Genomic DNA, 22,722 nt, shown 5'->3' with positions numbered 1-22,722 from the left:
GTTGGGATGGAAGGGGTCGTTTCCACAGCAGTAGCTTCAATGACAGGAAGAGTTCATGAGACGTAGAGTATAGACATCAAGCTCTTCAAGTGATAGAAAATGCCTGTTGAGCATAATACTGATTTGGAGGTGATTTGGCCAAATGAATCTTTCTTCACCACACTGTCAACAAGTCAGTGAGTCTATGTGGGTGTGACAAGAGGACAGCACCTTTTAATGCTTGACCTGACACCAACTGTGAGAGGATTTGGTGACACTGCCCAGGCGAGGAAGTGTGCGCGTGTCTGAGCTGGGTGACATATTGCTGGCATGCACATGATCCAGCTTTTCCTTTAGTGAGAACTTTTACTGCAAAGGGAATTAGATGGCTTCTGAGTGATCACTGCTATAAAACATCATGGTGGGAAATGTCTCTTCTTTAAAGGAAAAAATGGCTCCATCTGTGGGGCACTTAGTCACTTTAAGGGTTTATTTAACAATCAAACTGCACTCCTAGAACTTGGATCAACTTGCACAAATTAAAGGTATTTGTTTATGGAAAATCACTACACTACTTTATTCATTATAGGAGCCATATTCTAATGTTGTTTTTTTCATTTTTTGCTGTTATGACATAAAAAAATCCCATTTTCCACTCACTTACATAACATAACAGACTCTGAAAGTTACTACCAATCACCTGAAATAGAATGTGTATATTTACAATGAACTATGTACAAAAACGCCAGTAAATATAATAATTGGGAATTTGTGGTGGCCCAACAATAGGGGTGTAACAATATATACGATATATATCGTGGCACGAAATTTGAAAAAGTGTATCGCGATATTGGATTATTAATATTAATCTATTGTGTTGACTAGAAACGCGCATCCGACCCATGGATGTATTAATAGATGTATTAATAGAAGAATCCGACCGCGCCTCGACCCGCGGACCAAAATCTTACTCCGCTCAGAGAAAGTAGTACCGTTTTGCGGTCCCGATCACGGGACTCTTGGGGGGTTTTGAGCTCTGAACTTTTAAGTCTGGTGTAGAGTTAAGCCTTACCTTATTAAATTAAACCTTTTTCGGGTCGTGAGTACAATAACACGTGGACAACACAGCACCTAGTGCTGTACTGTGCCGTATCACTCCGCCCAATCTAAAACAGACTAATCACTACAGATAAACTGACTAGTGTAATTATAGTCCCTGATTTACATCAGAATATAAAGAATATATTTATAAAATAATGAACCCTGAATTACTAAAATAACCTTCGTAACAAAAATAAATCTCTTCTTACACTTATAAGGTGAGCATGAATCAATCTTTTTTATGATGTAAAATTGTATGTATTTATTTACTTTTATTTATTTATTTAATTTTAGTTGTTACATTTCTGGAAAAGAAAAAAGTCAAATCATACATGAGAGAAACTATTCAGTTTGTGGCTTAATATTTGTACTTGTATGAAACTGAAGATGCATAATGCAAACCTGACGTTTACTTTTAGTTAAGTTTGTGGAAAATGGTTGGCCTGGCTTTCTCTTTAAAACTTAAACAGTTATAAAGCATTACAAACTGTAACAATAGGGCAAATGCACAGCATTGTTTTGTATTTTGTGTCTTTCAAATAAAAGACAATTTTTTCCAGTCATACATTCCTCATTCAAGGTTGTTAAAAAAAATACTGCTATAATATCGTATCGTTATCGTGACCTCAATATCGTGTATCGTTACACCCCTAGTGGATATATTTTCAATTTTAGTTCATAGTCAGGGAGCCAACTTTAATTAAACATGCACACATCTCCTGTTTTTTGGGATTATTTTTGTCTTCTTCTCTACACACACGCACACACACGATCAATCTGCTTCAAGCCTAAGTATTAAAAACCGTTGGATCCTAACCAGATATGAGTCATCAATCCAAAAATGACAGACAGAGGGCCAGTTTCTATCCCCAGTGATGGCACAGCTCACCTTCCTGAAGCTTTCAGCAATATCAACCATTGCTGCTTTTTATTTGATCCCTCACATTAGTTCGCCTTCATATGCAGTTTGTGTGAGACACATGCCCAAAGCATGCGCGTGATCCCAGAGGTTTAAAAACAAGGCTTGGCAGCTGCACACCCCACGTGTACATGCTGGAGCAAAACACCTGCATATTTACAGATGTTAGCATCTGTTGCAAGGACCCTGGTTTGAAGGTTTAATTTCAGAGGAGCAGCCAGATGGTGGACAAGAGGATTACTACACTAAGCCTTTGTCATCGGCTACTACACACCGACTGTTTATGGGGAAAAGGACTACCGGGTGGACCCCGCTGTTCCCTCAATCTGCTGAGAGTGTGGATAACAGATATTAAAGCATGTAAGTAGTTCTCCGTCAGATTACTTTGTGGCAGCACGGATCAAAGCACGTATCAAAGCTTAGAAAACAGGTCACAATTATTCAGTAATAATTAGCATTAGACCTGTTCTGTATATTTAAAAATGTGGATGTTCGGCAGCGTTCAAAGATTGAAACTGTCACACCTTTAGAGGAAGTTGAATACACAAAACCCCCAAGAAACAGCTTATTTTCTCCCTCAAAATGGTGCTCGTTCAAGTGAACATGGTACAAAAAACTATAAAAAACAAAGATCATCGTCCCATATGTACGGCATCTGGAACTCAAGACGTCCAAATCCAAAGTCCATATGCTAACTCAACACCTGTTAACCCATAGCTCATGTTTCTTCTCAGTGTAGAAACACCTACTGTACACTTAGAATTTGTGGCCAATAGGATGCTGATGGATAGGCATACAACCAGTCAGCAACAACAAACGACACCCAACATGCCATGTAATGGCGCAGGAAGTGTGAATGACTGCTGTTGGTTTTACAGTAAAAACTAACTGATTCTGCAGCATTTTTAGGTACTGCTGGGCGGTATACCGGTTGATACCGAATACCGGTGTTTATTTTTCTTATGATATGAATTTTTCATATACCGTAATACCGGTGAGTATGTAAAGTAGCGTACACAACGTTGGGAACGCCGCGCGGTGCTACGTTCCACCGCGCGGCAGAACGTAGCGCCGCTGGACACTGTTTGTGAGGGGACTGTTTAGCAGTAGTGATGCACCGATTGTTCGGTAACCAAAATTGTTCGGCCGAAAATGGCAAAAATAACCACTTTCGGTGTTCGGTGGAATAAGTGCGAAAAAAAAACAAACAATTAATAACGTCGTTGTAATATAAGGAAATAGACGCTCCCGTACCGGTTGCGCAACACCACAAACATAAATCGTTGGCCAACCAAAAAGTAACCACATAAGAATTTTACCTAACATTCACCAGGAGGTGGAACCAAAACAACATAATGCTGGGAAATTAAAAAATGTTCAGTTTTTTTATGTTCAATAAATATTTTCTACCTTGTAATTTTGTAAAAGATTTTTTTCTTTGAAAAGCATGCCTAAATAAAATTTATTTGATTTATGCATCCTCCTCATGACAGTAAAATAGGCCATTCTAAGCCAATTTACTGCAGCAATTCCTTTCCAAATCATTAGAAAATGTGGTTAACACCCAGTCGTGCATGAAAAAAAAATACCGTGATATAACGTGAAACCGATATAATTTTGAAAAATACCGTGATATAAATTTTTGGTCATACCGCCCAGCACTATTTTTAGGTAGGTTGGTTGTTTTGAATAGCGTCTCTTGGGCCCCACCTGTAGGAGGCGTCACTTAAACCCCACCCCGCTCAATTACTATTGATTCGGTACGTTCTATACCAATGGAAATAGCTGTGAATTGGACACCAGAACTAATTTAACAAGATAGATTTCAAGTAGTAAAAAAGGTAAGACTGGCCCGGCAGATGTTTTAATGCTGCAGATGTATCAGTGTGTTTTGTCTTATGATAGACATCCATTAGGGGTCGCCCCAGCTCTCACGCTCTGTTCATTTCAAGATCACTTTTCATTAAAAAAAATAAAAAATACTTAAACAATAATAATAGCACCTGATACAAAAATGTTGTTTGATGTGTTTATTGATTCTATTGTTGAAATTGCTGCATTTTATTTCAAAAGATATGAATTCATCCCAACTTCTTCACCCTGTTGTTGAAGTGCACAATCAGTGAATTTTCCAGCAAGTAAATAATCTAGTCAGTTAGATGTCTGTGACTGTGAAGCTGTTGAAATATCCGTTTTATTTTAATATATCTTTGATATTTAATCCAGAGAGAAAATAAATAGAAAAAAAAATACAGAGAAAATCTGAGGCAGGAAAATGAAAGACATATTTAACAGATCTGTGACCCCAAGATAAACCATAACTTTCCGAAATATAGTGAGAGGTCATTCTCCATTAATGATGTGCCTCAATTTATCTTCTACAGCTGTACTGGCAACATGCGCCTCAATGTGTATTCCCCATCTTCACATGCTTGCAAAGCATTGTTTGTCACCAGCTACACAAAACTTGCCTCTAAAAAGGTAACACCTGATGTATGTTGATAGAAAACAAGACTTTGTTCAGCTCTGTCGAACAAAAGAGTGACGCAGAGGTCATCCAGATGTTTACTTCCTTCTGCCGCCGCCGCCGCCAGACAGAATCATCACCAGCCTCATGAAAATGTTGAGTGTGTCCATGTAAATCCCCATACACCTGTAGGATTAACAGACGCATGAGATCCGCATGGCACATTACAAGTGATAGTCTGCAGAAAAATACATTGTAACTCCAGAGTGACTTACGCATTGATGGGGTCAAACTTCTGCACACCGTACAGTGGATGCGTCTCTGCCTTCTTGATAACCTTCTGCGTGTCATAAAGGAGGAACATGCTGAAAAGGACCAGGCCTCCGTAGATGGCAACTGAGTACAGGCCTGCTCCGAATGCCGAGGTAGGCGGCAGGAACATGGACCCTACAGAGAAAACACATTTTTGTTTTTTCATTTGATTTTTAGCAATGTTGCTGCAGTTCATTGATCATTTTGTGTATTTGCTGTGATGGAAAATGTAACCTTGGCCACTTGATTAAACCAAAACTGCTCTCTACTTTTTGAAAAATACCATCATTTACACGAACCTGCATAAATACGCTGTTACGGTGCTATGAGCTGCCAAACCCAAAGGGGGCAGTGTAACGAGAAGATAAAGTCATGCTAGCCAATCGGAATCCTGGAAAAAAACATCAACAAATGACACGAGTAACTTCCAGTTACTTCCAAGATGAACGAGAGTCTTTCGTTTGGAGTGACAGAGAAGTGGAGTTACTTTTAAGTGTGACTTTAGAATATAAAACAGGTAAAATACAAGAAAATATTGACGGTGGCCAAACAAATTGTAAACACAGGTCGCACACATGACGCTGGTGACGTTTGTCGCATAATGTGACGTTCTGAAGCCTAAATGTCCGTTTCTCTCTGTTTAGATGCAAACATGAAGACAGAGGTTTTGCAAATCTCCACTTTGGCCGGAGTTTTCAGAAATGATCCGTTTTTGGTGACTTTGAGCTTTGTTTTCGTGTAAACGAACGGTAAATGTACCAATTGGTAAAAAAAAACTGGTAAAAAAAAAGATTAACACTGACCTTAAAGATGATTTTGTCTACTCGAATCGTAAGAATGAATTATCCTTTGTGCCTTAAAATCACTATGCTTCCTTTGTTTCATTGTCATTCTGCATCGAGAGACGCCTCATGTATGTTTTGACACTTTTACATGCAATTGTTTAATTACTGAAGTCTGAATCATCTCTCAAGTCTTGATAACTTAGACACTCAGTTTAAGTCCAGTTATTCACCTAGTTGGAAAGAACACATTAAATAGCATTTCATGGGTTTTTCCACAACATTGGCTTATGCAGAGCTCTCTTAAGGTTTTATCACAGTATTTCAATCAGTTTTAAGTACAGACTTTGACTGGGAAATTTAAGGACTGACTTTTTTTCTCCTTCTTCTTCTTCTTCAGTGCTTTTGTTGTAGATTTGATAAATTGTTTTACGACTTTGTTTAAACATTGTTACAGAAATCTTATAGTTTGTTTAGGTGCAACTCTGCAAGCTCCTTTTATATAAAGTAATCAAGTGCATTTGATTAGCAGCAACTACTGCAACTTAACCTCTTAATTGTATTAGAAATAGTAAGACTATGCCAAGTTTTTCCATTAACTTCACCTTGCCTTAGTTTTTGTTTGGTAACTAATGACACAGTCCCATATGTCATGTTGCGTTTCATCTGAGGTTGAACGTATTCATAAATGTTCAGATCGGATGAGGACCAGATTACCATGATGTATTCCCCACATTGTTTGGAGGAAGATTACTTTTAACACTTTACATGCTCCAAGAGATCGTTGCACATGTTGGTTTTGTAAAGTTTAATTTGGAAACGTACATGTTTCATATCCATTAAAATACGCTATATTTTCATTTACACTAACTGAATGCTGTAGGGCATAAAGATGATTTTATGCACAATAATAACATTTTTATTTTAGTGTGAGAATACTTCATTTGCAGAAATGCTTTAGATTTAATGAAGATGAAAAAAGCTTGATATCTGTCGTATCCATATTATTAATAGCTTATTGTTTAATCATATAGACAGAATGGTATGCAAGTACACCTTTTTTGGTTTTAGCTTTTTTCAAGATGGACTGAATGTGAGAACATTAATGAAATTTGATGCTATCTGTGACGTTATTCCCCCAAATCTTACACTCAGAGTTGTGAATGTGCTCATGGATAAACATAACAGGTCATTCTTTTTTTAGATTTCACAAGAGAAGAGTGTGCATACTGCTGTTAAGACATGCCACTTCAAACTTTTTCTGCTATGGTGTATTGTTTGCCACATGTCAGCAGATAGTGTCAGTATGTATTAATATTTAAACAAAATTGGTTTTCAAAGAAAAGTATGGTCTGTTTTTGCTAACATTAATGCACTGTAGACAAAATAGTATTTTGCCGTTTAAAAAAAAAAGTCATCATTTAAACTGTGACAGCATTTATGAACTAGAAGTGAATTATACTAACCAATAGAGGAAGCAAACACCACTCCAAAACCAACAGCCAATGGTCCTCCCATGTTGAGGAACTTCTCGCTCGGAGCACACATGGCCACAGTTGACAGACCTCCCACAATGCCTGCTGTATACCAGGCAGCTCTTATCATCAGAGGCCCTCCCAGGAGAGTTAGAGGAGCGATTACGGCACCCATCACACCTTAAAAATGCAAGAAGCAAAAGAACTGAAAATATATTTCAAGAGAACAATGTATTAATACAAACAGATGAAGTTAGTGGACTTTAGAGGTTTGGCAGGTGGTAAACGCACCACCTGCCGTCTAGCCTTTACATGAACGCCCTCTAGTGTTTATCCAATACAACTACATCACATATTTATTGGGGCCATTTAAGACAATATAATGTAAGCATTCTGCAAGAAAATAAGCTGCAAACCTGCGTGGAGCATCCAAGCGAGGTGTTTGGGCATTGGGCTGTGCTCGTATGAAATTGACCTAACCAGCATCCCTGCACCAATCATTGCTGCAAAAGTTGCTCCAATTGCCTGGATAAGAAACATTTATTTTTTTTATGAATCCATCTAAAAATTCCATTCCCTTGGTAACTCAATGATGTACAGGACTGTCTCAGAAAATTAGAATATTGTGATAAAGTTCTTTATTTTCTGTAATGCAATTAAAAAAAACAAAAATGTCATACATTCTGGATTCATTACAAATCAACCGAAATATTGCAAGCCTTTTATTATTTTAATATTGCTGATTATGGTTTACAGTTTAAGATTAAGATTCCCAGAATATTCTAATTCTTTGAGATAGGATATTTGAGTTTTCTTAAGCTGTAAACCATGATCAGCAATATTAAAATAATAAAAGGCTTGCAATATTTCAGTTGATTTGTAATGAATCCAGAATGTATGACATTTTTGTTTTTCGTAATTGCATTACAGAAAATCACAATATTCTAATTTTCTGAGACAGTCCTGTACACGACATGTATGTAAAAAAAAAAATTACATATTACTATATATAAATAAATATTAATGAAGCAAAGCCCTGAAACCCCTTTGATTGCAAAGCTCACCAGCCAGGATCCTCTCATCATCAGACCCATAAGTGCAGGGGTTCTGCTCACAGCAACAGCTGAGAGAGCCGTCAGTCCAATGCTGCCTGCAAAGTACATGTACGTGGAGTGGATCCTGTCTTTCACATACTGAGGCCAGATCCTGCATAGAGAGGAAAGGCAAGTTTTAGAAGATATAACAGACATACAGTATTTAACAGGTCTGGAAAAAAGAAAATGAAACTTAAGAGCTGACAATACAATGCATCATCACATACATTGCTTTCTCAATGGCACCAATTTCATTTGACATCCCAAGTCCATAGTAGCACAGAGCTCCAAGACCAACTGCTGCACCTCCAGCCAGAATAATTCTTCCCATGCTGTCAACTAGTGGAAGAAACAAAAGCAATGTATTTAATTATAGCTTTCTGTTCAGGCATCACATATTCATCATTTAATTTACCAGTGTAGAAGACTTAAAATATCTCAGGCTTGAATCTTTTGTAAACTGGTCTGATTACAAAAGATATAACAACATGTATCACAGTATTTACTTTTGATGGCCGTATTTGTTGGCTCAAAAGCAGCTTCTTTTATCTGATCCCTGGTTGTGCGACGGAATCCAAATTTGGCCCTGGATGAAAATCCCTGGAAAAAGAAGAAGAAAAATGTTTTAAACAAAACTGCAAATAATAATAATAATAATAATAATACAGAGCTGAGACTTTAAAGTGACAAATAAAGTAAAGACAGAAAACAATCAGGGAGAGTATAACTTGTGTAACTACTAAGTCTACTCGTCACCAGAAAGGTTTGTATGCAGCATTAATGTAACTTAAATCATTCTCATATTTGAACATTCTGCTGAAGGGAATTTTTTGGAAGAAACTTTTCTGAGAACAAATAAGGTCAGACTTAGAGAGTAACTTACTAACAGAACAAGACCTGTGACCAAAATGTGACCGAATGTTTTTGTCTTGTATGAGACCATTGTGACAAGTTGAGTCAGTGTTCTCCTCAAACATGCCGTCATCGGCTTACTTGGCAGGGGGACACCAACATGATCCACAGAGCGTGCCCATCACCCCTCCTTCTCTTTCCTTTCTCAGTTATTAATTAGAAGTATCTCATAACCATAATGGTTATCCATTATGCCCTTGCCCCGTGTGAATGTGTTTGAATGTGTATGAATGTTTGGTGGTGGTCGGAGGGGCCGTTTGGCGCGATATGGCAGCCACGCTTCCGTCAGTCTGCAGGGCAGCTGTGGCTACAAACGTAGCTACCACCACCGGTGAGGATGTGTATGAATGAATAATGGTCTCTGTAAAGCGCTCTGGATGCCTTGAAGGGCGCTATATAAAACCAAGCCATTATTATTCTTGTAGTTTGTTGTGCTGGTCTGCCCCCTCCTTTTCTCTTCTGTGCATGTTTGCAGGCCAGAGCTTCAGGAGCTGCATGCTGACCTTGCAGTCCCACCCTCTGATCATCCCACTGCTGACTTCCTGACCTGCAGTCCCGCCCTCTGACCACATCAGTGTCTGCTGTCTACACCTGCTTAAATAGTTATCCCTGTAGTGCACCAGTTAGCCATTGTGTCTGTGTCTCTCCTTTCTCTGTTCTTCATTTTCTGTCTGTTTTCTCTTTTCCTGCTCTGTGCAGCTGGCCTTCAGCAGGAGGGTCCCCACTTATGATCCAGGTCCTGGTCCAGGTTTCTTCCTGAATAAAGGGGAGTTTTTTCATGCCACTGTTTGGCTTAAGGTTTTTCTTCCACTAGGGGAGTTTTTACCTGCCATTGAATATAAACTGAAAAAGACCAAACTACCAAAAGAAGTTGACAAGCATCGGAAAGCCATGTATACTACACTTGGAAGGAAGAAAACAAAACTTTGCAGTACCTGTTGAGGCCTGAGCAGGGGTGGACAAGCCTTCAGCGGAGTTGCTCTCAGGCCTGAGCAGCCCTGGGTCAACACAGGGCGAAGCCCGACGAGCGGGAAACTCCTGAGGCATGTCAGCCTTGCCACTAACATGGTGAATGGGTTTATTCACTTTTATAAGTCTGAAAGACAACATGAAAGTCAGGAATATTATTGTCAGCTTTCTAGTAAAGAACCCAAAAACAGACTTAATGGTCAACATTTTTATTCATGTATTTATTGAAGGCCAATTATTAATTCAAATATCAAATACTATAAGAACAGCAGGCTTCATCACACGTTCCTACAATGAAATCCAAATGTACCGTCATTGAAAACAGTCCTTTATAATGTCCAGAGGTGTCAAGTAACAAAGTACAAATACTTCGTTACCTTACTTAAGTAGAAATTTTGGTTATTTATACTTCACTGGAGTAATTATTTTTCAGACGACTTTACTTTTACTCCTTACATTTTCACACAATTATCTGTACTTTTTACTCCTTACATTTTAAAAACAGCCTTGTTACTCTATTTCATTTCGGCCTTTAAAAAAAAACTATCCAGTTAAATTGCTCCATCCGGATAGAGTGAATTTGGTTGTGGTTGTTTCAGATGTTCTTGTCCAGTTTTGTTCTTACATCCGTTCCCTCAGATTCCTGCAACTAAACTTGGATGTACATTCCAATAAAGGTTAGGATAAATGATAACATGCCTCTGAAGTTTGACTTTTTGCACCATTACAATACTTATAGGCAACTAGTCATCATATCTCCTGCTCTCTGAAACACATGTTAATGCTCAATAGTACACATATATGGTTCTTTAATATATTTGCATTATAAGATGCATTCATTTTCAATGGCTTTTGTCCTTAATGGCTTTTTTCCCCCACATTACTTTTACTTTTATACTTTAAGTAGTTTTGAAACCAGGACTTTTATACTTGAGTAAAAAACTTGAGTTGATACTTCAACTTCTACAGGAGTATTTTGAAACTCTAGTATCTATACTTCTACCTGAGTAATGAATGTGAATACTGAAGACACCTCTGATAATGTCAAACTTATTTAATACTTTTTTTTTTCTGGCCGAACGACTTCATTTTTCTTATTGTTGGTTGGTTTGTTTATTGGTTGAATTCGTACATTGTACCAAATGATGACAGGTCAACAGCAGGGTACTTACTTCCCTGCAGCTCTAGAGGTTTTTAAAAGCAACTGTGGAATAAACGTAACGACAATAACAAACAGGGGCAGATGTCCAACGACGTAAAAACACATCCGTCTATAGTCCTCACGAAACATTTAACTAATGTCACAGAGGCAATAAACTACGACGGAGTATTAGGGCCAAACTAAGACAAAAAAATGGAAATTACGAGAATAAAGTCATAATAATATGAGAATAAAGTCGTAAAATTACGAGAATAAAGACATAATATTACCAGAATAAAGTCGTAAATATTAAATATATTATAAATATATAAATATAACTTCACAAGATGCTCAATATTCCTCATTTTTAACACAGGGAGAAGAGGCTCTTCCTGTTAGAGTTCTCATAAATTATATTCTACTAATATTACGACTTTATTCTCCTAATATTACGACTTTATTCTCCTAATATTACGACTTTATTCTCATAATATTACGAGTTTATTCTCATAATATTATGACTTTATTCTCATAATATTACGACTTTATTCTCATAATATTATGACTTTATTCTCCTAATATTACGACTTTATTCTCATTATATTATGACTTTATTCTCGTAATATTACGACTTTATTCTCATAATATTACAACTTTATTCTCATAATATTACGACTTTATTTTCATAATATTATGACTTTATTCTCATAATTGTACGACTTTATTCTCATAATTGTACGACTTTATTCTCGTAATATTACGACTTTATTCTCGTAATATTATGACTTTATTCTCATAATATTACGACTTTATTCTCATTATATTATGACTTTATTCTCATAATATTACGACTTTATTCTCGCAACATTATGACTTTATTCTCGTAAAATTACGACTTTATTCTCATCATATTATGATTCTCGTAATTTCCTTCTTTTTTTTTTTTGTCTTAGTTTGGCCCTAATACTCCGTCGTAATAATCAACCTAAAGCGTATTGCAGCAATAATATAAACATAGTACCGTCTGATTCCAGTTGTTTATCCTGACTCACACTAGCTGCTGCTGAGTCGCTCCCATCTACTACGCATTTACGTAATCTAAAATATCTGTCGGTCCGACACTGTCCTGGACAACTAACTGTATTACCAACCGAAAACAAAGTTTCACTGCAACCAACTGAAATGTCGTCTAACAATAATGAAAGTGAACTTACCGAGAGCGAGCTGTCCGTCGTTCACCTTTCCGCGAAGAACTGCGCAGTTTTCTGACGCAATTGTTTTGCAACCTTCTTGAAGATTCTATTTCCGCTCGTCATCATTGAGCGACGTGTTTCATGGGACTTGTAGTTCACAGTCTGGCTGCGTTTCAGGTTTCATTACCCATGCAATCATCATGTAATCATCTATTCGTCCATTTTCTAAACCCCATTTCAACTCTATTCAGATTCAGATGGAGCCAATCCGAGCAGTATATAGAAAAAACATCCCTTAGACATCTGCTCTGCATACAAGGACATTTATTACACATAAAGCCTAAGGCCATCTATTATTAGCTACACATTTGTGCAAAGTCTTAGGCACCCCAATGCTTTTTTTTTCTTTTCATCTTTTTTTTTGTTCTAAAAAAGTTTATATGACAATCCTAATTATTATTATTATTATTGTTCTTGTTCAGAATCAGAATCAGGTTTATTGGCCAAGTTTGAACATGCCAGACAGGGAATTTGACTCCGGTTGTTTCGCTCACTGTACAGTAAATAGACAAATGGCTCTTATTAACATATATACAATTTAAAAAAAAGTGAAAGGTGCAGCAGTATGAGGTAGACATGGTTAATGAAAGGTGCATTGTTATAGCATAGGATTGTGTGGTTATTATTATTATTGCACAGTGATTGATTACTCTGAGACTCTATGAGTGTTGAGAGTTCATCAGAGCAACATCAAGAGTTCATCATGCTGTTATTATTATTATTGTTATTATTTTGTTGTCTATTTAGCATACATACAGAAAACATTTATACAATAGTAGAAGTAGAGTGTTTATCACTTGGCCAATTAACGGTGACCTTTAAATAACACACATTAGTAAAATCAGTGAGGCTGATATTTATCCAAATTAAAATCAATGGGATTTCCTTCAGAATCAAACACAGATTTAGATCTTTATGAGGGGACAGGTCCATACAGATGTTTGCAATGTTTCCATTATATTTAGGATTAAGAGAGTCAAGTTTATGCATGTTCTATCTGTTCATCAAAGACAATGAAATGCAGGGATATGCCATTAAAACGTTGATAAAATAACAAGGCTTTGTATAGTCTTTTTCTATTTTTCCTTTTTGCACAACACCCCTCCATTTGCACAACACCTCACCATAGTAATACACCTGTACAATGAATCCTTTAAGAGAGTGAAGTCACGACTAATGCAACAATTAATTTCCCTTTGGCGTTTGATAAAGTATTTTTGATTGATTCACTGAAAATAGCTCATAATGAACTACCATGAGATGAAATCAATCCACAATAGTAACATCAGAATATTCCTTTCAGCACAAGAAATACAATATATTTTAGTTCATTTTCCATCCATCCATTGTGTTAAATTGAAACCCCTGTAATTTTAACATTTATTAAACATATGTTTTTGGTGGAATCAGCAGTATAGAGAAAACCTGGTAGGTGTGAGGCAACCATTACTGTATTATATTATATTATATTATATTATATTATATTATATTATATTATATTATATTATATTATATTATATTATATTATATTATATTATATTATATTATATTATATTATATTATATTATATTATATTATATTATATTATATTATATTATATTCAGTACTGGAGTTGTGGGGGGATGAAATAAAAACGGGCCAAATCATCCCCCCTGTAAAACTGCCATCCCCCCTTTCCATCCCTTATGTAATTTCATCAATGAATGTGGTTTTACTGCTATTTCAACATTTAGAGTCATCACCAGAAAAATAACTTATTTGACAATTTTCACCTGTTTCAAGTAAATTTTCACTTGAAATAAGTAGGAAAATCTGCCAGTGGGACAAGATTTATCTTCTTATTACAAGCAAAAAAATCTTGTTCCACATGCAGAATTTTCTACTTATTTCAAGTGAAAATCTACTTGAAACAGGTGAAAATTGTTGTTTTTTCCAGTGATGAGTCTTGTTTTAAGTGTAATGAGATTTTTTTTTTACTAAAATGAGACATTTTAACTAGAAATAAGACAAATATTCTTGTTAAGATTTTGAGTTTTTGCAGTGATCCATTTTACTTATCCTGTGAAGGACAGAGTCATATTGATAAGTTCAGAAATGTTTTATTTTATAAAATGTATATTATATTATATAATATAATATTATATTATATTATATTATATTATATTATATTATATTATATTATATTATATTATATTATATTATATTATATTATATTATATTATATTATATTATATTATATTATATTATATTATATTATATTATATTATATTCGTGACCCTGCAAAGGATAACACGGGTATAGAAAATGAATAGATGGAGTATCATATCTTATTATTTAAATTTTGAGACGCATTTAGTGATTCTGTCCACTAGGTGGAGCTCTCAACCTTTCGTTAAAATAGCATTAATCTCTACTAAAATCTAAAACTGACCTAAAACAGCAATATCTCATGGAGTCTTGAGGCCTTAAACCTTCCCTTTTCCCCTAAATCATTTGCATTATGGTATATGTAAAAAGTTGACTTTGTTCCCCGCCAAACAGAGGGTCTCTGTGCGGGCCAGTGGCAGCGCGCCTCCTGCTCGAAGCTCCGCTCCTCTGGCCCCAAATATCCCCACTGCTTCACTGAGCTGTTCACTTGGGACAACTGTTGCACAGACTTGTCATTCAGCTCACCGGGCAACCTGACCTGCACCTTATTCAACATGATTCCATCTGATCCACATGTCTCCCACACCGCAGCGACTTCAGGTACTTCCTCTGGACTGGACCGTTGTTCACACAAGTGAGGTAGTTGTTGGGAAGTAATGGAATTCATCTCTCTCGGGACTCGCACCTTCAGGAGAGGCTGAACAAGTGGATGAAATAGCGGGACTCCTCCAAACACCGCAGCTCCCCCAGAATGGTTGGTATATGGAAACTGGAGAAAACTGATCTATATACATCATATTTGAGTGATACCACCACACAATGTTAAAGCGTTGATATTTTAATCTAAACTATATCAGAGTGCAGTAACTCCTTAAATGGAAAAACAGCTGGCAGTTTGAATCTGCTCTCGAAACTTTTAACTTTGCAGCATGTCTCTTCTGTAAATATGTATATGCATATATATATATATATATATATATATATATATATATATATATATATATATATATATATATATATATATATATATATATATATATATATATATATATATATATATATATATATATATATATATATATATAGACTGCATGACATTCCAGTGCTGTGGGTGTAGATTTTCTGGGGAGGGGAGCGATGCGTATCTGCTCTGTACCCCGGGTCTTATCTTACCCCATACTGCTTATTTATACTGCTTATATTCCCCCCTCACTCCTCTCCCAGACCCTTTTTGCACTGGGGGCTGCAAAAAGAGGAACAGTCGTAGTTAGTTAACTGTTGGCAATTTATGACGCCCAGTGATGAATATTCGGATTGATTTAACCGCTGGCTACCACGGCAACGGTAACTCCGAGGTTTCATTTGCCAGACGTTCAATGCAAATTGATAATGACTTAAATCAACCCAACTGGTTTTCCTTTGGAAATCTGCCAAAATCTACACCTGAATACGAATATGTTACAGGTACATTTAGAAACAGTAGCCTAAGGAGAGTGCTGATCAAATATCCTGCTTTAAATATCGTTGCCCTGTCAATCAAACAAGTTCAACTTTAAGGTATTTTACTACTCGTATTTAACAGTTAAATAGTTTAATCTACTGAGAAGTCAATGATTGTTTTCGTTGAAACTTAAAAACACACCAAACATTGTTTGATACCTGTAAGCATGGTGGGGCTGAATATTTCCATTGCTGATTGTAGCATGCCCCAAAATGATTTATATAGCACATGATAATGATCTGTTTTTATAATGCATAATCATTACAAAAACAGATATGTGTTGTTTTAAAATTGTCATTTTAGTCTTTTATCTGTTTCTTATTGGGGCCTTATCTATATGTCATTGAGGATCTTTTCAATGAATACATTGAACACCATAGTGTACACTTGTAACACAGTCTCATGCAAAATGGGCTCAGATGGCAGGTGTTTAATTTGCCTTTACATAAGACTTAAATAAGAAGCAGCGATTAAAAGCATTTGTAACAAGATGATAAATGGTGGAGCAGTGGTTTTGTTATGAGCAGATGATCAAACGTGTCATATGCCTCAGTGGTTTGTGAACATTCACGAATGTCAGCTCATGTGGGGCTTTTTTTTTTCTTTACACAGCAGATGCAATAAGCTGAGATAATTGGTGTACATCTAATTTACAATATAAATGACAACCCACCAGACTACTTATTTTCTTGATGAATTGTTGATGTGGAATGTTATTTTTTTCATATACACTCCAACCCTGTTGTAAGAGCATTATAAATTCTGTCAATATACTTTCTCACTGATCAATACAAATTATGTTGTCTTAATTTGTTCAGGTACAGTACAGTCAGTGGAGAAAAAGAGGCCGCAGAGAGCAAATATGTTCCTGCTGTTTTTCTCAGACAAACTGTACCTTCCTTTGAAGCAGTCGGCTATCTGACCAGTTCAACATGACTTGGAGCGTCCAGGGACTGAGTCACTGCGAGTGTGACGTGTGAATGACCTAGCTGTTTATGTTCTGCCATCTCACCCCGAATAGGGGGTTCAGAGTCACTCCTGTGCAAAGAGGCCTTTGTGGTTGTGGCATGCGGCAGGGTGGTGCAAAGACCAGGCTGACTTTTCCCCTCCGGTGAAAGTGGGGCTCAGTGCACTGCAGGGCCGTTCAACATTTCATTTCACATCGTTCCACGTCAACAGCGCTGTACTGGAGCTGCAAACTTCCTGTTCCCACTCAGAGAATTTCACAGGCAGTGTCCAACCATACCTTGTGTTTAGACTGCAGTCATTTGGAGCTGCTTCTGTGCTGCAGAACTAGCCAGGACAGAGGTTGCAACAGCATGACAACTGGAGCACCAAATGTGTAACACAGAAACTCGAAGACGTACAGGCTCAACAAAAATTCAGAAAATGTTGGTCATGTATCGGGCTTTCATTCGGAGTGGAGCTTGTTTCATGTCAAACACAGGAGTACCGTCCTTGAGTGGAAAAAACCGGGGTGTTGCATGTGCCTCTGCTAATTAACAGCAGCAGTTTGTTGATGCTTAGCAAATTTCCTGTGCGGAGGCTGTCTCATTTACTCTCGCTGTGTTACTGACCCTTTCACTGGCAGGAAAGGTATGCAGGATTATGTTAAACTCTGAAGATTAGTCAGGGATCTGAACCGGGCTGCCATTATCTTCAAAGAGACCCGATATTAATCATTCAGGGATGCTCCAGATTTTCCCAAAACATGTGCCATTAAATCCACCCTTATCTTCATCTGGCTGCCATCTACAGACTTGTAAAACTACCGAATGGCCCTCGGGCTCAGAGCAGTAAATTTACGGCTCTGTGACAGGCCGGCCTTCCCCTTCATTTTTAGCTCAGCACAGTTATGCCTCTCAGCATTTGGACATGTGTCAGTCTCAAGTCTATGTTTTGGAGCTTCTGTTCAAGATATCCCACTCCTCCCTTTCACTCCCACCAGTGTTGACAAGACGAAGCAGCTGGCAGTTTGGACACCAGGCTGCTCCACTGCCTACATCTGTGGGGGGTAGAGAGTATCACTTCAAGCCAGACAACTCTTGAGCTTTTCTGGCATGAAGCTTTACAGTTGTGGTATCACAGTTTAATTGGTGAAATTGCGCTTGATTGCGGTCTGTCACTCATATTTTCACCCTGCCCTCGTGGATGTTTTTCTTCTCGGTATTTTAAAAGTAACTTCTACACAGACTCATAAATACAGTGTCTCTATGTGCACCAGCCCCCAGTCTAGCGCGGTGGGTGGGAATGTTCCTTAAATGCACTGGTGCACTTAAAGATAACAAGGACTTCCTCATGGCAAAGAGTGGCTTGGCTTCTAGATTCTCACATTCAGTTGCTTTCTCTTCTGTAAATGTTTAAGTCAATGTTTCAATTGTGCTATTGAAGAATAAGGTGCAACTTTGTACAATTAAAAAAAATCGAGGAAGCGAGAGTCTGTAGAAAGCAGCATAGGCTTTACGTGGCTGCGGCTGTGACTCAGCATCACAGTGCAGTATTATAAGTGTAACTTTTGCTCCAACTTCCCCCTTTTCATCAGTGCATAAAACAAACATCAAGAAGTCTGTTAACGGACAAATCAAGAGAAAGTGGTTGCTTATAGCTGTTCTCAAATTTGCAAAAAATGCGTAATTGACAGGTTGATGTTCATTTCATTTGGCAGGAGGAAACATTGCCCACAACAGGGAATACAAATAAGTGGAAGTCTGTTTGAGAAGGCAACTGGAGATTTGCAAGATTGGCAGGACTTGTCAAGAAGGAGTCTGTAAAAACGCATCCAGACACAACCGCTTCCAAGAATGAGGATCAAATACACAATATGCATCGTCTTCTTTGTGGCACTTGTTATCATTGAGAAAGAAAACCGGATTATCTCAAGGTAAGTCCATTGCAGTATCAGCAGTTTATATTGAGCAAAAAATACTGAAATGCTGTCAATATCAGGTTAAATAACGAAGCCGTGAATGTGTTAACTTTTAAAGATGACATAACTTTGGGTGTCACATTCTCAGGGTTTCAGATAAACTCACGCTGAAGCAGACCTCCCAGACCCCTCTAAGGCCTGGTGGTTTCTCCCGCATACTGCTGAAGCACAATGCGTCCTTCCCTTCACTCAGCAAAGATTTCATGCTGATGAAGCGGCGCCTGGAGAACTACAGCAAACACCAGGAGGTGATGAAAAGTGGCAAGAAACACATTCTTCTGTTAGCCACCACCAGGACAGGCTCCTCTTTTGTCGGCGAGTTTTTCAACCAGCAGGCCGACAACATGTTCTACCTATTTGAGCCTCTGTGGCACGTGGAAAAGATGTTGACTCTGGACACCGGAGGAACCAACGCTACAGCGGCGGCCGCGGCGTACCGCAACGTGCTGCAGCATCTCCTCCTGTGTGACTTCACGCTGCTGGAAAAATTCATAGACCCCCTGCCTGTGGATCACATCACCCCAGCCCTTTTCCGCCGCGAGTCCAGCACCTCTCTGTGTGGGGAATCTGTCTGCAGCCCTGTCGTCAAAGGGGTCTTTGAGCGCTATCATTGCAAGACCAGACGCTGTGGGCCCCTGAACCTGACCATGGCGTCAAAGTCTTGCCTCCAGAAGGATCACAGGGTCATCAAGTCCGTGAGAGTCCGCCAGCTGGAGAATCTCCGTCCTTTAGCTGAAGACCCACGCCTGGACGTCAAATTCATACAGCTGGTTCGGGATCCTCGTGCAGTGTTGGCCTCGCGCATGGTGGCCTTTGCTGCCAAATACAAGAACTGGAAGGAGTGGGCTATGGGTGGGGATGTGCCCCTTGATGATGACGAAGTCAGGAAGCTGAAAGGTAACTGCGACAACATCAGACTGTCTGCCAAGGTCGGCCTGCGGCAGCCGCCGTGGCTGCGTGGGCGCTACATGCTGGTGCGCTACGAGGACATCGCTCGGTTCCCCATGAAGAAAGCAGCAGAGATGTACAAGTTTTCAGGAATCCCCTTCACCTCACAGGTGAAGTCCTGGATTCTGAAGAACACCCACGCTTCTAAGGAGACCAGTGGTGTTTATTCTACGCAGAAAAACTCCTCTGAACAAGTAGAAAAATGGAGGTTCAGTCTACCGTTCAAGATCGCTCAGGTTGTACAGAGAGTCTGTGGACCAACACTCAAGCTCTTTGGGTACAAATTCGTGAGCAGTGAAAAGGTGCTAACAGACAAGTCCATTAGTCTGATCGAGGATAAAGTTTTCAATGCTTTATAGAATTCAACAAAGATTAACAACAAACAACGGAAATGCAGGAAAAGTCAATCTTTTTTAAACTTTCCTCTGCAGTGAGTTATATTTATTGGATTAGTTTATCAGCAGACAGATTTATACATTTTCAAACAATATGCTATTTAAAGGTTTTACTATTTAAGAGTTTTTGATGAGGAAAATTGACTTTTTTCTGATTAAAAAATATATTAAAGCTACTGAAGCAAGAGCATGGGGTTATAATGTTGCTTTAAATGTAGAAAAAGAGAGAACGGGAACGTATCTTTACCTTTGCACTCTGCACTATTTTGTCAATGAAATGCATTCAATGCTGTTGGCTTGCCTGCAAATCTGTCCCACTTTTCATATCTGAGATCCCTAAGGGCTATAGCTGTGGGTTGGTGAGCAGTAATGAGCTGTTTAAAACACTCCCAGAATCTTCCATTAGATCTTTTTTCATTTTCATTTTCTTCTTGTCTAATAGCTCATGCATTCTGAACATAAGATGCTTTGTTCCAAAGAAACTAAAAAATGAACTTCTTTGTATAACACCACATGTGGCCACATGAGGAAATACCAGTTTCTTGCCAAGCAATTTCTTTTTCATTGAAATTCAGAAGTAACGTCCCATATAAATATATTTATTTACTAAAAAGTCTGACTTTGCTATGAAGGTTCAACTCTTTTTACTTCCGCAGGGAAAGCTTTTTTTTAATATACTTTTTGAATGTCTCCTCTGTTGTTGAGGATTGTAAGTCAGAATTTGCTTGATATTGCCTTGAAGACTGTATGGATCAGTCACGTAAAACAGGTGCTTGTACTGCTACTGTAAGCTCACATTTTAACTGCAGCTGGTTTGCAGGATTATGCAGGAGGTTTGTCAGTGGATCTATTCATGTTGACACCATTCTCTTGGCTGGATATGATAAGATATTTTTGACAAGCCAGACTGTTTGCTGATGTTGAGTTTTTTTTTCTTTTTTCATTTTGTTCATTGCAATAAATCAGCTTTTACATTACATGTAAAATATCTCATTTTTGAGGAGATCAGAGTTTTGACAAGGAAATATGTTCATGTCAAAGGAAAAAAAAAGAGAAACTGAATCGTGCAAAACATATATTGGAAATATCAAGTGGAGCACAGCATATTTTGCTGTGCTTTTTTGATTTTTGACTGCTTCATCACTCAAAATCGATGAAGTAGTCAACTCACACGGACTGTGCAGAGGCAGCCACATCAGTGGGTGATTACACACAGCATGCCGATGTCCCGGAATCATCCGACTGATAGGAGCCTTGTTGCACCGAGCTTGTTTCCGCTTTACTGCATCCCAAGGTGGAACACCGCACAAATGCCCTACCTTTCCATCTCAGTCATTCACATACAAAACAAGAAAGAATGTTGATAATGAAAGTTCTGTGTGTAAGTGGCTACAGAGCAATACTGATGGTAGGCACTTATGCTTGAATTATGCTTCAAAGCAACTACACATAGACTGCATATGGGATCTACAATACATGTAGTCGGAGTTTACGCTAGCTTTTTGTCATTTGTGTCTGTGTAATTACACCACCAGATGTTAGATGGCAGTGTGGGTTATTTCCCTCAGCGTTCTACCTCTGCAATCCTGAGTTTTCTTTCGGTTACTTGCTTTATGTAGCTCACACGAAGCAACATAGTAAATGAGCTGTGCCGTACATGAGTTGGAGCTGATGAACGTTGAGCAACGTTGAGGTAACGCTTGCTCAACGGTAAGTGGTTGTGGGGAATACAGAAGGAAATACAGCACACTGCTACCAAGTCAACCAATTACATTTGTTGCACTCTTTGTCAACCCAAGGTGTAGTTACATTTTTGAGGAGGTTAATGTCAGGCTGTGGGAAGGGCTAGGGTGGAGCGTCTAACGCAAACGTAGGTTATTATGTTATCGGTTTCATTTAGAGGTATAAATCAACTTTACACTCAGCATTTTCAAGATCTATTCATGTTGTTTCTTTTATCTTTTCTTTCTTTCGTCTTTTTCTTTTAGAAATTGCATTTTCAAAGAATGGCTGAATGCTAAGCCAACTTCATTTTGGGAAATCACCGAAGTCATTGGTTTTCACCTCAAGTCACAGCAATTCCAGGATTAAATTCTTCTTGTCTTGCTCATACTTGACAGGGACACTGCAACCCCTAATGTGTATATATATATATATATATATATATATTATAAGGGTGTAACAATATATCGTGCCACAAAATTTCGTGATACAAAAACGTCACAATACGTGTCGTGGAGGTGACAAAGTGCATCGCGATATTGGAATATTAATATTAATCTATTGTGTTGACTAGTAACGCGCATCCGAAAAAAGAAAAAAGTCAAATCATACATGAGAGAAACTATTCAGTTTGTGGCAAAATATTTGTACTTGTATGAAACTGAAGATGCATAATGC

The 22,722-nt window shown here is 38.0% G+C and overlaps 2 protein-coding genes across 4 annotated transcripts; one reads left to right on the top strand and one right to left on the bottom strand.

Annotated features, from left to right (window-relative positions):
- Positions 1-4,014: 4,014 nt before the first annotated feature.
- On the bottom strand, positions 4,015-12,420 carry ghitm (growth hormone inducible transmembrane protein). The gene is made up of 9 exons (XM_061708633.1): positions 12,366-12,420; positions 9,977-10,137; positions 8,636-8,729; positions 8,357-8,468; positions 8,100-8,241; positions 7,452-7,560; positions 7,027-7,215; positions 4,742-4,913; positions 4,015-4,652 (listed from the first exon to the last, which is right to left on the bottom strand). The coding sequence occupies exons 2-9, from the start codon at positions 10,106-10,108 to the stop codon at positions 4,565-4,567; spliced, it is 1,038 nt and encodes a 345-aa protein (XP_061564617.1). The 5' UTR covers positions 10,109-10,137; positions 12,366-12,420; the 3' UTR covers positions 4,015-4,564.
- A 2,606-nt stretch (positions 12,421-15,026) lies between these two features.
- chst3b (carbohydrate (chondroitin 6) sulfotransferase 3b) lies at positions 15,027-21,299 on the top strand. Of its 3 annotated transcripts, none has more exons than XM_061707698.1 (3): positions 15,027-15,152; positions 18,719-18,934; positions 19,068-21,299. In XM_061707698.1, the coding sequence occupies exons 2-3, from the start codon at positions 18,855-18,857 to the stop codon at positions 20,284-20,286; spliced, it is 1,299 nt and encodes a 432-aa protein (XP_061563682.1). In that variant the 5' UTR covers positions 15,027-15,152; positions 18,719-18,854; the 3' UTR covers positions 20,287-21,299. The 3 variants fall into 3 exon arrangements, with proteins under 3 accessions (XP_061563682.1, XP_061563680.1, XP_061563681.1); XM_061707696.1 differs by having other exon boundaries at positions 15,037-15,306; XM_061707697.1 differs by lacking the exon at positions 15,027-15,152 and having other exon boundaries at positions 18,606-18,934.
- Positions 21,300-22,722: the final 1,423 nt, after the last annotated feature.

Source organism: Cololabis saira, chromosome 19, assembly GCF_033807715.1.
Source record: "Cololabis saira isolate AMF1-May2022 chromosome 19, fColSai1.1, whole genome shotgun sequence".
Lineage (NCBI taxonomy): Eukaryota > Metazoa > Chordata > Actinopteri > Beloniformes > Belonidae > Cololabis > Cololabis saira.
Note: the sequence above shows the minus strand (reverse complement) of the source record. Positions and strands in the feature narration are given on the sequence as shown.

Bases quoted from the DNA above. Each gene is read 5' to 3' on its own strand.
- ghitm (XM_061708633.1), bottom strand. From the start codon at position 10,108: ATGTTAGTGGCAAGGCTGACATGCCTCAGGAGTTTCCCGCTCGTCGGG. The intron at 8,730-9,976 runs GTACTGCAAAGT...TTCTTTTTCCAG, and splicing joins CCCTGCTCAGGCCTCAACAG to GGATTTTCATCCAGGGCCAA. The intron at 8,242-8,356 runs GTATGTGATGAT...CTCTCTATGCAG, and splicing joins GGTGCCATTGAGAAAGCAAT to GATCTGGCCTCAGTATGTGA.
- chst3b (XM_061707698.1), top strand. From the start codon at position 18,855: ATGAGGATCAAATACACAATATGCATCGTCTTCTTTGTGGCACTTGTT. The intron at 18,935-19,067 runs GTAAGTCCATTG...TCACATTCTCAG, and splicing joins GAAAACCGGATTATCTCAAG to GGTTTCAGATAAACTCACGC.